The sequence below is a fragment of the Chionomys nivalis genome, chromosome 22 (assembly GCF_950005125.1).
Source record: "Chionomys nivalis chromosome 22, mChiNiv1.1, whole genome shotgun sequence".
Classification (NCBI taxonomy): domain Eukaryota; kingdom Metazoa; phylum Chordata; class Mammalia; order Rodentia; family Cricetidae; genus Chionomys; species Chionomys nivalis.
The window spans coordinates 27,106,091-27,122,407 of record NC_080107.1 but is presented as its reverse complement, the minus strand read 5'-3'; the positions used below and the strand labels follow the sequence as shown (position 1 = coordinate 27,122,407).

General features: G+C 37.5%; 1 protein-coding gene across 5 annotated transcripts in view; it reads left to right on the top strand.

The window, feature by feature from the left end:
• The window catches only part of Rif1 (replication timing regulatory factor 1), a 51,447-nt gene extending 37,893 nt beyond the window's left edge, over positions 1–13,554 (top strand). For 3 of the 5 annotated variants that reach the window (XM_057754910.1, XM_057754912.1, XM_057754909.1), the window contains exons 26-36: positions 116–250; positions 1,074–1,225; positions 1,610–1,693; positions 1,772–1,823; positions 2,285–5,407; positions 6,455–6,601; positions 6,869–6,946; positions 7,036–7,154; positions 8,845–8,998; positions 10,537–10,645; positions 10,938–13,554. In XM_057754910.1, the coding sequence (XP_057610893.1) occupies positions 116–250; positions 1,074–1,225; positions 1,610–1,693; positions 1,772–1,823; positions 2,285–5,407; positions 6,455–6,601; positions 6,869–6,946; positions 7,036–7,154; positions 8,845–8,998; positions 10,537–10,645; positions 10,938–11,149 (4,365 nt within the window). In that variant the 3' untranslated portion in view covers positions 11,150–13,554. The remainder of the gene's footprint in view (positions 1–115; positions 251–1,073; positions 1,226–1,609; positions 1,694–1,771; positions 1,824–2,284; positions 5,408–6,454; positions 6,602–6,868; positions 6,947–7,035; positions 7,155–8,844; positions 8,999–10,536; positions 10,646–10,937) is intronic. The other 2 variants (XM_057754911.1, XM_057754913.1) reach the window with 2 other exon arrangements.
• The last annotated feature ends 2,763 nt before the right edge of the window (positions 13,555–16,317 follow it).

Genomic DNA, 16,317 nt, shown 5'->3' with positions numbered 1-16,317 from the left:
AGTGATAGTAAGAAATTTTATACCAGTTTAAATGTATAATCATTAGACTGAAATTTTGATAATCAAAAGAAGCAAAGAGTAGACATGCTTAATATGTTCATTTTTTTCTTAATAGACAGAAAATTCACAATTAAATGTCAAGATAAGTGGCATGGAAAGAAAATCAAGTGGAAAAAGATACTCCTTTTTGGCACAGACTAAGGATAAAAAAGAAAATACAAAGCGGGAAAATACAAAGCTGTCGGCCAAAGTATGTTTTCAAAAGCATATTTACTGGAATTTTAAATAATGTTGGCTAGCTTTAGAACACAAACCCTCTTATTTGGAGGAAAGAGCTGTGGAAGACCAAATAACATTTTGGGTTTGTGGTATAATGTTAAATACAGGCTTGATAGAATCTGTAGTGATTTCTTCTTAATAATGACAGATCTGTATGATGCTTAGCCTCATGGTCATTCTCAGTATTACATGTAGGCACCTTTCCTGAGGACAGCTGAAAGGATGAATCAGCAGCACAGTGTATTGCATGACAATAATTTTGATCCTTTGATTAGAACTTTGTTGCCTAGTAAAACATGTATATCTAATTCCATAGAATTGCCTCCTAAAAGGCTTACTACTAGCTGGGAGGTAGTGGCCTACGCCTTTAATCCCATCACTTGGGAGGCAGAGGCAGGCGGATGTCTGTGACTTCGAGGCCAGCCTGGTCTATAAGACCTAGTTCCAGGACAGGAACCAAAAAGCTACGGAGAAACCCTGTCTTGAAAATTAAATAAAATAAAAATAAAGGCTTACTACTTTATCTTCTGAATATTAAAAGTAGGAGAAAGTCAAGGGCATTTCTTATTGTGAATATTTTTATTTGTGTGCTTCTAGTCTTAACAGTTGTAGTCTGAGACAGAATCTCATGTGCAGTTTAACCTGGACTGCATAAATAGACCTTATCTTCAGATGAGAAGGGTGTATGTCAATTTCAAACTATGTAATCAGAATTAAAATAATACCGTAGTGTTAGAAAACATAGAAAAATTAGAAAATAATCTGGAAACTCACATCTTTTTAAAAACCCACAGCTGAAATTAGAATCTTCATCTCCAAAATTAAGGAGTAATAAGCTTTTGGAAGAGGAAAAATCTACTGACTTTGTGTTCATACCTCCTGAAGAAAAAGAGGCAAAGTCAAGGATTTTGACTGAGCACCAGAAAGAAGTTCTCAAGACAAAACGGTTTGTGGGCATTTTTATCTTGACCTAGTCTATCTCACTTCTGTGAGAACTAACATAATGTGTCATTGTGTCAGGTGTGTTTTTTTGGGGATGCCATGGAAATCTTACTTAGGACATTAGTAATGGTAGCTCTACCACTGGGCCACATCTAGCCAGATCTAGCCAGAGCATACTAAATTTTAATGGCAGATGATGGAACTATACATGGTAGCATTTAATAACATTTTATCTTTCCAGTAATATGCCCACTGTTTCTAAGCTTTGGAGGAGAAAAATCTGTTCTTATATGATTATTAAATATACTTTGGTAGAATTATAACTTTTATTTGATAGTGGGAATATCACCAGGTTTTTAGATTTTTATTTGTAAGATTTTTTTTCTAGGTGTGATATTCCTGCCTTGTATAATAATCTGGATGTTTCACAAGACATCTTATTTTCTGCTCAGTTTAGTCAAGAAGAATCTATGTAAGTACAAAACTTTTATGACTAGTTTCATAATTATTTAATTAAAAATAATCTAATTTGTACAATTGTTTATCTTAGGGAAAGCCACACTTTAACTGAAAAACCAAAAGAAGATGCCAAGGTAATTAAGGTACAAGCAACATTTGATGCTTTGGTGTTTTTCAAAAATCAGTCATCCTTCTGTTTTGAGGTCTAGTAAATTATAAGGTTGTTGTAGATCTTTGTTTCATTGATAAAATTACAATCTCCTAACTTTGAGCTGTACGCTAACGAATTAATTGCACATAAATATGTGTAAGTAACTTCTGGAACTGAAGTCCAGGATGGCCTGGAGCTCCTGTGGAGTGGTTCTTCTCAGGCTTCTTCTGCCTCTGCCTCCCAGTAATCCTGGCCTCAGTTGTAACTTTAATTGAACCCTGTCAGTTCAAAGCACACTGATTTTGAAACTTTTGCAGTATTTTAAAAGTTAGTATATTAAATTACCGAAGTTTACACTTAAGTTTTCCAAGAAAATCTTGATTACCACTGTATTATATTTAAATTTTCCAAAAAAGTAATGTTTTACTCTGTAATTTGTATGTTTTTCTGTAGGAAGATCAAATGGAGAGTGCTGTTTTCATCTCTCAAGATGCCGTGGAAAACTCTGGTATGGATGTACATCCTGAAAAGGCTTCTTTACCAAATGACTCTTGTTCTGTTGCTGGAAACAATTCAGAAGCGCTGAGCCCCGATATTGATGCAACAAAAAACATGTTAATTTCATCAAAGATAGTGTCAGCTGAATGTTCTGGTATAGAAAGTTCACTGGTGGTCAGCAGTAGTTCAGCTTCTAATGCCACCGTTACTGGAACTCCTCCACAGCCTGTGAGTCGGAGACAAACCTTTATTACTCTGGAGAAATTTGATGGTTCAGAAAATAGACCTTTTAGCCCATCCCCTTTGAATAACATGTCATCCACCATTACAGTGAGAAATAACCAAGAAAACACAACTAAAACTGATATGCCACCAAAAACAAGGAAAAGAGAAATGACTCACTCAAAATCTGATTCAGAAAAATTAGTGAATGGTGGTAAGAAATCAGGCCGGAGGTGGGGTAAAGTTGAGCAGTTGACTAATAAAACGTCTAAGCCTTCACTGAGATCCGAACAGGAGGAGCATGCATTAGAAAATAACCCTTCTGATTTGCTCAGTCAAGCAGAATGTGTGTCAGATAATCACAGTCATCCTTCTGAAGCTACCCTAGAGCATGAAGATAGAAATCCCAAACCTGCGTTAGAAAATGCTTTATTAGAAGTCTCAATAGAAGAGAAAAACGTAGGCATTAATACGGGATCTAAAGAAAATAAACTACCAGTTCCAGCACCAGCAGATCAAATAGTAAATGAAGATAGTCAAGCTGCAGTAACTCCAAATACAAAAACCCTCAGACGGTCTTCAAGGCGGCGTTCAGATATAGTAGAGTCTTCCACGGACAGCCAAGATAAGGATAATGTTCAACAAAAAAAGGAAAGACGGAAGGAAGAAGAGAAAACAATTTTGAAGAGTCCTCTACATATAAAAGATGATAAGTTGCCTAATCAAAAACTAACTGCTGAATCCCTTACACAGGAAAATTTGACTGAAAAGGGAAATGGTTTACATGATAAAACTTTAGAGGAACCCAGTGGTAATGCTGAAGTTGATCAAAGTAAAAGAAAGCCAAACAAGGAGAACATTAGTTCCGAGGGAGGTGGTACCCAGGACAGTGTAGATAAGTCATCTGAGAAACCTTTGAGAGGACGTACACGTTACCAAACAAGAAGAGCATCACAGGGGTTGCTTTCCAGTGTTGAAAACTCAGAATCTGATAGTTCTGAGGCAAAGGAAGAAGTTTCTAGAAAGAAACGATCTGGGAAATGGAAAAATAAAAGCAGTGACAGTGTTGATACTGAAGAACAAGAAGAAAAGGTGGTCAAAGATGAATGTATAAAAACTGCAGATGAGACACATGAAGTTGATGTAGAAGCAGTGGCTCAGGTTTTTGAAGAAAATACAAATAGACTAATTCTTCAGCAGTCTATTGGGTCTTCAGATTCACTGCAAGTTACTGATCCGCCACTTACAACTGAGGACACAAGTAAGACTAGCAAATGCGTAGGTAACTCACTTGCAGTTACTCCCGTGCCTGAATCAAATCTCAGGACTAGGAATGCCATTAAGAGATTACGAGATACTGATAGCGGTGTGGGAGACTGCTCAAAAATGGAGACATCAGACATTTCTGTGCCTTCTGAGAAATGGAGCCAAGCAGTTGAATGCCAACACAAGAGAAGCAGGAGAGTCAGGAGATCGAAGGGCTGTGACTGCTGTGGGGAAAAATCACAATATCAGGAAAAGTCATTTATTGGGTTAAAGAACACAGAAAGTTGTGCTATGAAGAGCACGGAGACAAAGACGACAGATATGCAAGTACCTGAAACCACACCTGAAACTTGTGAAGCTAATGAGCTTGCTGAAACAAAGTTGGTAGATGAACATCCTGGTATGAGTTTTCATTTGGGTCTTAAAGAAGAGAATGGTACTAGTGATTTAATTAGATCTGAAACTGGGTTGGAAGAAGATAGAAAAAATCTGCCATCTGAAATAGTAAAAGAAAACCCTCATGATACAGATTCTAGTGAAACACTATCTGAAATCCAAAAGTCATATAATGAGAAGTTTAATGCTGAAGACCCGTGCTTAAGTGATTCCAAGGATATTTCAGAGAAATATTCTTTAGATAACAAAGTAGAAAGTTCAGAAGCAATTCTGAAAAGAGAATTTGACGTTAGTGATTTAGGGAGGGTATCCAAAGAAATAGCAGGATCCAGTTCAGAGGGTGTTGAAGCTATGGAATTAGATCTAGGAAATGACACATTTGAAACTGCCATCTCTGAAGAGAGTGCCCAAATGGATATTTCTGTAGATATGGCACCAGAGGAAGATAATAAAGATGAATTTGAAATAGTCACAACTGAAATGAATGCTGAAGGAAAAGCCCCTGAGGGCTTTAATTCTGATATGAGTCTTTCTGATAACATGACACCTTTAAGCAAAAGGACTGTTCAGACCGAGCATCCTGCGAGAGCAGAACTAGAGGGGGATAGTGTTAAATCTGATTCAGGCTCATGTGAGGAAATGAACAAAGAAATGGAAAATTACAAAGCACCAGTGATAGCTCAATCGAAGACTGAAGTTGACAACACTGGGGAAGCGGATAGGGACATGATTGTTAGCACCCTTGCACCTGAAGAAGCACCAGTTGGAAGACCAGATGTCAAAACTGAAAGTTTTGTTTGTGACGCGCTTGATATGAGTTCTGAAGAAGGAACTGTTTATTACAAAACTGAAACAAAAGTTGAACTTAATCTATTGGATGAGACAAAATCAAGTGACAATCAGACTGTAATGGGTAGTGATATTCTGCAGGAAGTTTGTTTCACTTCAGAGAAAGTGGAGGAATTCCCACAGTCTCTGACATCCGAAGTGACTTTTGAACTGGTAGCAGAAAGCAGTAATGCTTCTCCTGAAAAATTAGGAGAGCTGGATCCCTCCCTTGGATCAGCAACTGAAAGTCCTAGTGGTATGCAAGCACGGTGTGTTTGGTCGCCACTGGCTTCTCCGTCCACAAGCATCTTAAAGAGAGGACTCAAAAGATCCCATGAAGATGAGCTGTCATCACCAGTTAACAAGGTAGGAATGTTGCTGACTGTAATGAGTTTTATGTTTGCTTGGAATATGTGGTCACTGGGCGAAACCTAGTAAAGGGTAAGGGTGTAAGGGTCGTGGTCACTCACTGGTTATGTGCTGTGGAAAGGACAGGAAGCCTTTCAAGTAGTCTTTTGTCCACACTCAATTTGATGCAGGTGTGCATGTGGGCCACTGTTAGCATACTGAGTGGGTCCTATTAGTATCTTTCTCTGTGAAACAATATATGGAACCAGTTTTAAGGAGCTAGGCATCATGATTGCTGTCAATTGAAAGGATTAGCACTTACTTATTAAACCAGTCTTAGTGGCACATCAGCATAAAGGAATTATCCGTGTCTCTGTGTGTGTGTTTGTGTTAGTTTATGCACAAGCCAGTGCTGGTGAGGCCAGGAGAGAGCAAATCAAGACCCTTGGAGCTGGAGTTAGACTTTTGTAGAACGACTTGTTAATGTTGGTGCTTCGATTTGAACGCTGGATGTCATGATTATGCAGCAGTACTTTTAGCAACTAAACTGTCTCTTTAGCCCTTTGTTTTGATTTTGAGGCAAAGGTAGCCCCAGACTGGCTTCCCTTTGGAGATCTCCGCCTCAGTCTCCCAGTTGGTGAGTTTACATGAGTACCACCAATCCTGGAATTTTTTTTTTTTTTTAATGCGGGGTCTTAGTATGTAGCCCTAACTTGCTTGGAACTTGAAAGTCTACAACTATGTAGACCAGACTGACCTCACACTCAGAGAAATCTACCTGCCTTTAAGGCCCCCTGAGTGCTGGGATTAAAAGGTTTGAACCATCACACTCTGTTCATTGTACATTTTTAACTTTCTGTCACTGCAGAGATAGTGGAGGGTATAATTAGAATGATCTGCAGTATTAAGCATCTAAAAGATGGAACAACTGTGCAGGAGGCTTCTAGTGAAGTAAGCTTAGAAACACTGTCTTGCTTTGCTTTTGCAGAAACTCAACACATTAGGTAGGAAGTTGCCTTCTTAATGAAAACTTGTCTTGTTCTTAATGAAAACTTGTACTTCCAGGTTAGGCGTGTTTCGTTTGCAGATCCAATATACCAAGCAGGATTGGCAGATGACATTGATAGGCGCTGCTCTGTTGCTAGGCCCCATTCTTCAAATAGCTCTCCCTTAGTAAAAAGTGCTAAAACTTCACCTACTTCACACTCTAAGGTAAGCTATGGACTTTAAAATATATGTATGTATGTCTGTCTGTAAATAAAACTTGTATTTGAAGATTGCTTTGCTTTGATGGATTGCTTTTCCTGTAGAGGCTTAAGGCCAGTCAGCTATCCCACAGGTAAATCATTAGGTAGGTTATTCTGTTCCATTTTCATTTCCTAAAAATTTACAGAGGCTTTTAGTTGTACAATTTAAGTTGTAACATTTTAGTTGTCTGGGGTTCTGAATTTTTTTTCCCCTCTACTTTCTTCTATCTAGCATAATACCACTTCAGCCAAAGGATTTCTGTTCCCAGGATCACAGAGCTCTAGATTTAAGAGCTCAAAGAAGTGTTTAGTAAGAAGTGTTTTAGTTTTTATGTAACTTTATACTTTCATGTTCAGTCTTGTAATCTCTGCTTAATGACTTTGGAAATTTATTTTAAGATTACAGAAATGGCCAAAGAACCCATGCTATCCCCAACAACAGAGAGTGTTTACCCAGCTTTGGTGAACTGTGCAGCATCAGTCGACATCATTTTACCTCAGATTACATCAAACATGTGGTGAGTGGTCAAGTTTATGGTTCATACTCTGAGGTGAAGGGATTTTTGTTGTTGTTTTTGTTTTTCAACTATATTTTGTGCCATAGTTTTGCTAAGACTTCCCAGTTTGAGGATGTAGTCCAACTATTAAGGAAAACTGAAGCAGGTGGATTACCAGTTCATTGGCCTGATTGGGATGACGTCTTTGGTTTTTGCAGTAATGATCAGGGTAATCTAGGGGTAGGGTTGATGCGAGTGCTTGCTTAGCATTAATGAAGGTATGGGTTTCAGCCTGAATACTACATAAGCCAGAAGTGCTGGCGTAGGAACCTTAGGACCAGTTCAAGAGCATTCCTGGAGACACAGTCCATGAGCTTGAGGTGATCTGAGACCTGTGTAATTCTTAGGGAATTTCAAGCTCAAGGGCAAGGGCATGGGCATCCTCTGTTACACAGCAGAACATAGTTGATGTCAGCCAGAACTTTGTGACCCTGTGGATTGTTGACCCACAGGACTAAATTTCAAAGACAATGTGGAGGGTCACAAAAATAAAATACCTTCATGAGCTTTACCTGTATGAACACCATGCTTCACACACAGGTTCTGTGTCCTTTAATTTTGGATCCTCTTGTCCCCCTTCCTCCATGCTGTTACACGGGATTGAATCGCCAGGCCTGACTTAATGTCCTAATGGTCAGGCTTCTCACATTTAGAATTAATTGGCATTTACTCTCAGACTTTGCTATAGAAGTAAAACTAGGTATTGCATCCTAATAGGAATAAGTGCTTAGTATTTCCCACGGTGTTGGCATGTTTTGTATACATATCTGGTTCTGTCCCATTGTAAACCTCTGAGGAGCAGAAGCATTGTAAAGTAGAAGCTTAGAGAGGTTAGTCTATAAACATTGCATAGCTAAGGAAGTTGTCATGTAGCGAAGGTCTGTTGTTTGTGCTTCAATTATATCCTGTTATGGGTCTTAGAAATATAATTCATATCATTTTGAATTTACCTATGAGTTTTGTGCTTGCATGTATGTCTGTATATTATGTGATCCTGGCTGGTACCATAGGAGACTTGAAGAGGGTATTATGTTAGAACTGGATTTGCTCCAGTGAGCTGACACGTGGATACTGGAAATTGATTCTGGGTCCTCTGGAAGTGCAGCAAGTGCTATTAACCACTGAGCATTCTCTTAAGAGAATTGTTACACATAACTTGTTTGTTAAATGGTAATTTAAGTTACTAGTCTGAACCACGGCATAATTCCTAATTAAGACATTCCTTATATTCCTCTAAAGAATTGTTTCAGACATGCACCTAGAAGGAGGTCACATTAAAAAGGATCTAGGATAGGATAGGTTAAATGGAAATAGCTTACAGTTGATGAAATGTCTGAGCCCTAGACCGGAAGCTGTGGTGTGAAAACGAGTTTCCCATCCTGCTATTCCTGTCTCTGTTCCAGTGCAGCGGTGAGAACACAGCTATGCTGTTACTAAAATGTAGACTACAGAGAATTACTGGATTTCCCTTAGTTATTAAGCCAGGTACACATTAGGATTCTAGTTTCATTTTAAATTCCCCAGATTCTTGTTCACCCAGCTTGTGTGGGCTGGGTGGACTATATGAATGAACTCTTTGAGTTTAAATGGAGAAGTGCTCACAGATATCAGTTAAAAGCGTAATTATGTTTTCTCTTTTTTTCTTCAAAAGGGCAAGAGGTCTAGGACAACTTATCAGAGCCAAGAATATAAAAACAATTGGTGATTTGAGTACTCTTACCGCATCTGAAATAAAAACTCTCCCTATTCGCTCTCCAAAGGTGTTTAATGTAAAAAAGGCTCTCAGGGTATACCATGAGCAACAGGTAAAAACTTGTTATTTGAGTGTTTTGCGTACGTGTATTCTGTGTACCACATGTGTGCAGTGCTTACAGAGGCCAGAACAGGTTACCAGATGCCTTGGAACTGGAGTTACAGATTTTGTGAGCAGTCCTGGAACTGAGAAACAAACCCATGTTCTCTGAAAAACCAGCCAGTGCTCATAACTGCTGACCTCTCTCCAGCCCAAGAGTCATATTTTAATAAGTGATTCATCTGGAAGTGGTATTGTGTCTCTCTAATCTCAGTACCTAGGAAGCAGAGATAGTTGGATCAACACTTCTTGAGTACAGTCTGGGTCACAGAGCGAGAGAGAGAACCCAGCAAAAAGAGCTCTACCAAAGTAATAAAAGCTTGCATTTAGACTGTTGTTCAAAACCCTTTCTGTGCCTCAGTGGTAGCTTTATTTTTTTTTTATTCTGTTTTTATGTACTGTATCCTAGACTCACTTTTAAGTTTTATTCAAAAATCTTTTTCTCCTTTTTAATTTTTGCCAACTGGTGGCTCCATGGCTAAAGTATTCCTAAGACGTAGGTGCTCAAATACAAATGTGTCTAAGACTACTGCAAATTTATGCATTAGTCTTTGTTTTGTGTTTTTGAGACAAGTTTTCTCTGCGTATCTTTGGCTGTTCTGCAACTCACTCAGGTTCCCATTGAACTCACAGAGATCTGCTTCCCTCTGTTGGGATTAAAGGCATTCACCATCACACCGGCTTCTTTTTTTTTTTTTTTTTGGTATGTGTGTAATTGAGATGACAAGCTCTAGCTTTTTTTTTAAACATAGTACGTGTATGACTTTCATAATTCTTCCGATCCATATTATATTTATGTTGGGACAGTTTAGATTCTCAAACATCTATTCAGGGTATGTACTATGTACTGTATTCTTGAAATTACTTGATTTTTGTATTTCTGATACTCAAAAACATTTAAAATCCTTCCACAGTCATATCCAAGTTTTTATATGGCAGTATTTTCACATTGTTTGTGCCTTTCAATAGGATTGTGGAGTCATGACAACTTTTTAAATAGTAGTTTCTTTGAGCAGTGCTCCCTGAAACCTGAGACTACCTTGAGAGTTTTATTCTGGTTTTGGCCCTTGACCAGGACCTCCTCGTTCATGCTGGGCAGTGCTCTGCTACTGAATTGTTGGTAGCTTTAAAATAAAACATAGCCACTGATTATTTAGCCGTAGTTATTTTTCTACATTTCTGAACTTAGATAATTATTGCTGTTTCTTAAGAAATTAATATATCATAAATGTCTGTGCTCTTTGAGGAAATACTTGGGGTCAAGACTGACTTTATTATCCCTAGTTGGCATCTAACTTAGAGATGCACCTGCATTTGTTTCCAGAGTGCTGGGATTACAGAATTGCTCCACCATGTTTGCTGTAATACTATCTTTGTGTAATTAGTAGGGTGGGTTATGGGTTATGGACTGTGGGGCTTTCATGTCATTCCAGTTAAAAGTTAGTTTTGTTTTTTATTTCTCTTTTTTACTGATGTAAATGTATAATCAAGATGAAATCTCGTGGACTTGAAGAGATACCAGTTTTTGATATTTCTGAAAGGGCAGTAAATGGAGTAGAAAGCAAGCCCCTCTCGACTGATGAAGAACGACTTGCCTCAGGTATGCTATCCAAGCATGATAGTTTCTCTTGGAAAACAAACATTCTTGAAAAAAACTTAACTTTCTTCATGTCTTTACATTTAAAAAAAAAAAAGTGTAGATAAGGACTTTGAAATTTTGTTCAGTTATATTATACACAGAATAACAATCTGAGGTAGACTTTTCTGGCTTTTTGTTTTCTTGAGCAAATGTATACCTTAGCCTATTTTCTCTCCTTTTCAATTTGATTGGAGATACAGATCATTTTGTAAAAAACTGGTATAGATTTAATGTGTTTTGCTTTTTTTTCTAGATTTGGTTGATCCTGTGACCTTAGACACCTCATTGTCGAAAAATCTTGTGGCACAGATTAGTGCTCTTGCTCTTCAACTGGATTCAGAAGATCTCTACAGTTACTCTGGAAGCCAGCTATTTGAAATGCATGAGAAACTTGGTACCATGGCAAACTCTATAATAAGAAATCTACAGTCACGTTGGAGATCACCAGCCCATGAAAATTCTTAGTATTTTAAAGAGAATTGTAAAGTTTTTCACCACCAGATTTTTATTTTTTGGCTTTTAGAAGAATCTGCACCATTTAAACAGAAACTTTGCAAAGTTGATAAGATATCAAATCCTGAAGATAATGAATTATTAGGTCAATTTTATAAGTTCATTAGTAAAGATACTCCCTACTGTATTTTCTTGGCCAGTATACATAGTTTTTTAAGAAATTGAAATGTTACTGAAACTTGAAAGCAAATGAGATATACATACTTTTTTTTCATACTTTAACTCATGCATATTTTGGTGTAGCTCATAATACAGATATTTTAAGTAAGATAGAGAAGTTTTATTTACACTTTCTTGAACTGAAAGGTGTTTATATTTTTCCAAAATATTTATATTTGTTGTGTCTGGTGAAACAGAAGAGAGCATTTCCTTCAGACGTGTAGATATGTAGACTTCTTGAAGAAATACCCTTTCAACTTGTTGGTAGTTAAAATAACAATGCTTCTTTTACTAACATTCCATTCATTTGGTATTGACAAATAGCAACAGCATTTGCCTATGAAAATGTGCTCTTATGAGGTATTGTATTCTTAAATGCATGACTGTTTGTACATTATGTATAGAAGACTTTTTTAATTTATAAAGTTCAGCCTTCATTAATTGCATGAGTTTCTGCAGCTTCTTGTGAATACCATTTTTTTGTTTAATAGAAACATTTGTATATAGTTAATATCAAAATATCCATTTGGATAGTAAAAGTACTTCATGACTTACTGTGGATATTTGTAGGCATCTGTATCTACAAATAAAGCAACAGATAGTTTTGTATTTAGTTAAAACATGAGTTTATTTTCTAAAGTGTCCAGAATAATTAAAATTATCAGAACCAGAAAATACTACATGCCGCTACCTTTTTTTTTTCTTTTGGTTTGGAAAAGGATCCTAGCCACTAGAAAATGTGCCTCATATGTTTCTTCTTAATGGAGAGTTAGCCTGGATATTTTCATTGTAGGTTGTACTATAAAACGTCTATAGACATAACCTGGTTTTATCACATACGCTGAAAACTAAATTTGAATCTGCCCTTTTTATATATATGTTTTGTCTGGCTTAAAAAAATAGGATATATAATTAAACTGTTGGTAAATCTTACCAAATAGTTAGTGCCTGACGTATTTGTTTCACCTGGGTTTTTTGTTTTTGTTTGTTTATGGAGATATGGTTTCTCTGTGTAGCCCAGATTAGCCTTGAACTTCTATGATCCTCCTGCCTCTGCTTCCAGAGTTTTGGGGTTGCAGGTGTATTTTATGTTTTGCTTGTTTTTTGAATAAAATCAGTGGATGATCTTAGTTTCAAACTTAGTTTAACTGCTGCTTGGACATTGCACTTGTAAAGCCAGTTCCTTTTGTTGTTTAAGGTTTCCTTTTTTTTTTTTTTTCCAGCAGATACCTAGTAAATAAAATTGGTAACATTTTTCGTTATCAAATAATTACAGATATTTTTCTGTTGGACTCTAAGGACCCAAGTCAATAACAAATGAGGAAAAGACTGTCTTTTAAAAACATTGATAATGGTGGATTGCATTGTCAGTCGTTATATTTAAGTATTAAGAGGTGTGGATGAACGTTCAGTGAGCAGGATTGATTAGCCAGGAGAGTATGTGGGGTGGGTGGAGTGCTCATTTCACAACCCCATTCCTTAACTCTTGTCTACTCACGTGTAGGCACAGCAGAGTTCTTGGGGAGCTCAAAGTATAGCAGGAATGTGACCAGAATGATGATTTACTTAAAGCACAGATGATCAGTGAGATTGTGTTTTAAAATATTAGTTGATACTTAGTTCAGTTTGTAGAAAAAATAAGGTTGATTCAGTTTATTTCAGTATTCTTGGCTTAACTTTTTTGGGCAAATTTCCACATTAATTCCTAAGCTAGAAAAAAGGTATTCTGAATTCGACTCCAATGTATTGTTTCACTTTTACATGGAAGCCTTTCTTCATTTTTTTTTCTAATGGTTAATAAAAAAAAATGACATACTGACATTCCAGTGTGATGCCCTAATTGTTGTATGTATTGAAACAAGTCTGTAGCTGGTTAGATGGCCCAGAAGATACAGTGCTTTCCACAAACCCTGATTATGACTTGAGTTCAATCCTGAGACCCATGTGGTAGGACCCACACATACACATACAAATAAAAATAAATTTAAAAATTTACTATTTTCTGTGCATGAATATTTTGCCTGTATGTGTATATGTGTACCATGTGTGTGCCTGGTGCTCATGATGGCCAAAAGAAGGCATCCGATCCCTGGGAAAACCAAAGTTTTGTAGGACTAAACTACCCTGTGGGTCTTTCTTTGTATTTCAAATAATGGGTTATGAGTCCAATTCATCAGATTAATAACAGTTTAAAAATAGGATTTAAATCTAAAGTTTAAAAGTAGTTGTTAAATGACAATACCTTTTGGATTCTTTTTTTCAATGGAACTTGAATGTAGCTGGAAATCCACTTACATATTTAAGGGTCATTAGAATGTCAGTAATTTAAAATGTTAATAATTGGATCCTGAACATGTGGCTCGTGTAATTGCAATACTTGGGAGGCTGAGGCAGATGATTGCTTCGTGCCAGAAGAAGAAGAACCTGTCTTAAAACAAGGAGAAAGTAGAAAGTAAAGTAGTTAATGTTAATGTTTGGAAACATTAATTGGAAGGTTTTGTTTGGGTTAAAGTAAATGAAAACCTGGTTTTGAAGCCAGTGGAATACTTTAAAACACTCTTACTGGCCTTGCTTTCAGCTTTGACTAAGGCTCGGGTTTCTTTGCATTGTTGAGGTTGATTTCAGAACCAAGTGCGGGAATGAACGATAGCAAGATAGCACTGATTGGAAGAGTGCACAGGATTAAGGCCATGAGGAAGGCCCAAAAAATGCTGGATAGACAGCATAAAGGAAGACTGGAACCTTGGGCATGACAATAACAAGCATCTAGGACTGCCCAGGATAGAACTGGAGAACTGCCATAAATGGACTGCCCATGCATGCTTGAGCATTGCCGGGCACAGATGGTGAAATGATTGTCAGCTAAGTCAGCAGGTTATAGAACAGCAATTGTGGACTGTTGCAGGAGGGCCCACTTGTTTGTCCTGGCCGCCCAGTAGCCCCGAAATAACCACACAGTAAACCATTAATCAAATCACTGCTTGGCCCATTAGCTCTAGTTTCTTACTGGTTAACTCTTACATCTTAATTTAACCCATTTCTCTTAATCTGTATATTGCCATGTGGCAGTGGCTTACTGGGTAAAATTCAGCACGTCTTATCCCTGGCCTCAGATCCAGAGTCTCTCTGACTCTGCTTTCCTCCTTCCAGAATTGAGTTCTGTCTTCTCCACCTACCTAAGTTCTGACCTATCAGACCAAGGCAGTTTCTTTATTCATTAACCAATACAAGCAACACACAGGGGACTCCCACATCAGTGGGCATTATTGGGGTGTGAATCTTGGCTGGGGGTAGAAGCCTGAGACATTACCAAAACTAGTTTAGGCTGGCCTGGAACTTAGTATGTAGACCAGTTAGTCTCAAACTTACTTCAGTGTTCTGATTACATGCATGCTCATTGATGTGTGGTTTATGGTCATTTAGTTAATGGTTATGTCTGTTATGTACCTGGGTTTATATATTGCTCTTTGAAAGTATCCATAAATTTAAGATCTGCAGTTACTTTGTAAATATGCCCTTAACAATATCTGTGTGAGTTCTTGGTATAGATGATAAATGTTATAGTTTTGTTACAACCTTTTCTCTTATATATATTAAATCTTTAAGTAAAAACAGACATAACCTGTTCGATGCTCATGTTCCTGGAAAGTACCTCTAAGTATGGAATATGGACCCTTTATGTGATTTGAAAATTCAGGCAATATTTTAAACCGCTGATGTCGAAAAGAACAACCTCTTACATGCCACTTTCATGCTTCAGTTGTAGCAGAAATGTTCTTTGCTGGTTTGTAACTGAGTATAAAACTAACGTTAAGTGTATATGCTTGTTAGCGCATAGGAGGTGGTGCAGTGAAGAGAGGAGGACAGGAGAGAGGTGGGTTTGGTTTGGAAACAGTCTTACTTCAGCCCTGGCTGGTGTGGACTGTACTTCATTGCCAGGGCTGATCTCAAGATCAGGGTACTCCTCTAGCCTCAAACAACCATTTGAGACAGGAATTTCTTGTAGATTTCATTCCTTATATATAGACCAGGCTGGCCTAACTCACAGAGATCTGCTTGCTTCTTACTTTGACTTGATGTAGGCATTAACTATGTACCACCACACTCAGCCAAGAGTTTGATAAAACCATTTGGTGTGAGGACAAGCACTGGTTCCTGAATGCCTTTATCATAAAGCAGTTTTGAAGTTAGTTTTCAAAATTAACTTGAGTGATTACTTTAAAATATCTGATCAGGAGGTGTGGTGGCATGTGTGTAATTCTAGCCTTGGGAGGTATAGCTAGGAACAAGAGTTCAAGGCCACAAGAGACCCAGTTTCAACAAATATTAACAAAACATTCAGTATTTAATCTACACTCCCAGCAGTATAAATGTTTAAAAGTGCCTTGGATCTTAAAAGATAAATACCTAGGATGTTCAATATAATGTCTTGAAACATTTAAATAGATCATTAAAGCTATTTTTATGCATAATTGAATTAGTATCTAAAGCATTTTTTTTTTTACAGAATAAGAATTTTCTAAGAAAAGAATTGATTATCGAAGTGCAGCAGGATAGTTTAGTGATTATAGTGGAGCAAACTGCCTTACCTCCTGTTTTTTTTTAACTTTTTTTTTTTTAATATTTATTTACTATGTATACAATATTCTGTTTGTGTGTATGCCAGAAGAGGGCACCAGACCCCATTACAGATGGTTGTGAGCCACCATGTGGTTGCTGGGAATTGAACTCAGGACCTTAAGAAGAGCAGGCAATGCGCTTAACCTCTGAGCCATCTCTCCAGCCCCCCTTACCTCCTGTTTTTAACAATTCACTTTGTGTGTGTTGGTATTTTGCCTGCATTTATGTCTGTGCACCAGGTGCGTGCTGAAGAATGTCCATCAGATCTTTTAGGCGGTTGTGAGCTGCCATGTAGGTGCTCGGGATTAAACTTGTGTCCTCTAGAAGAGCAGCCAGTGCTC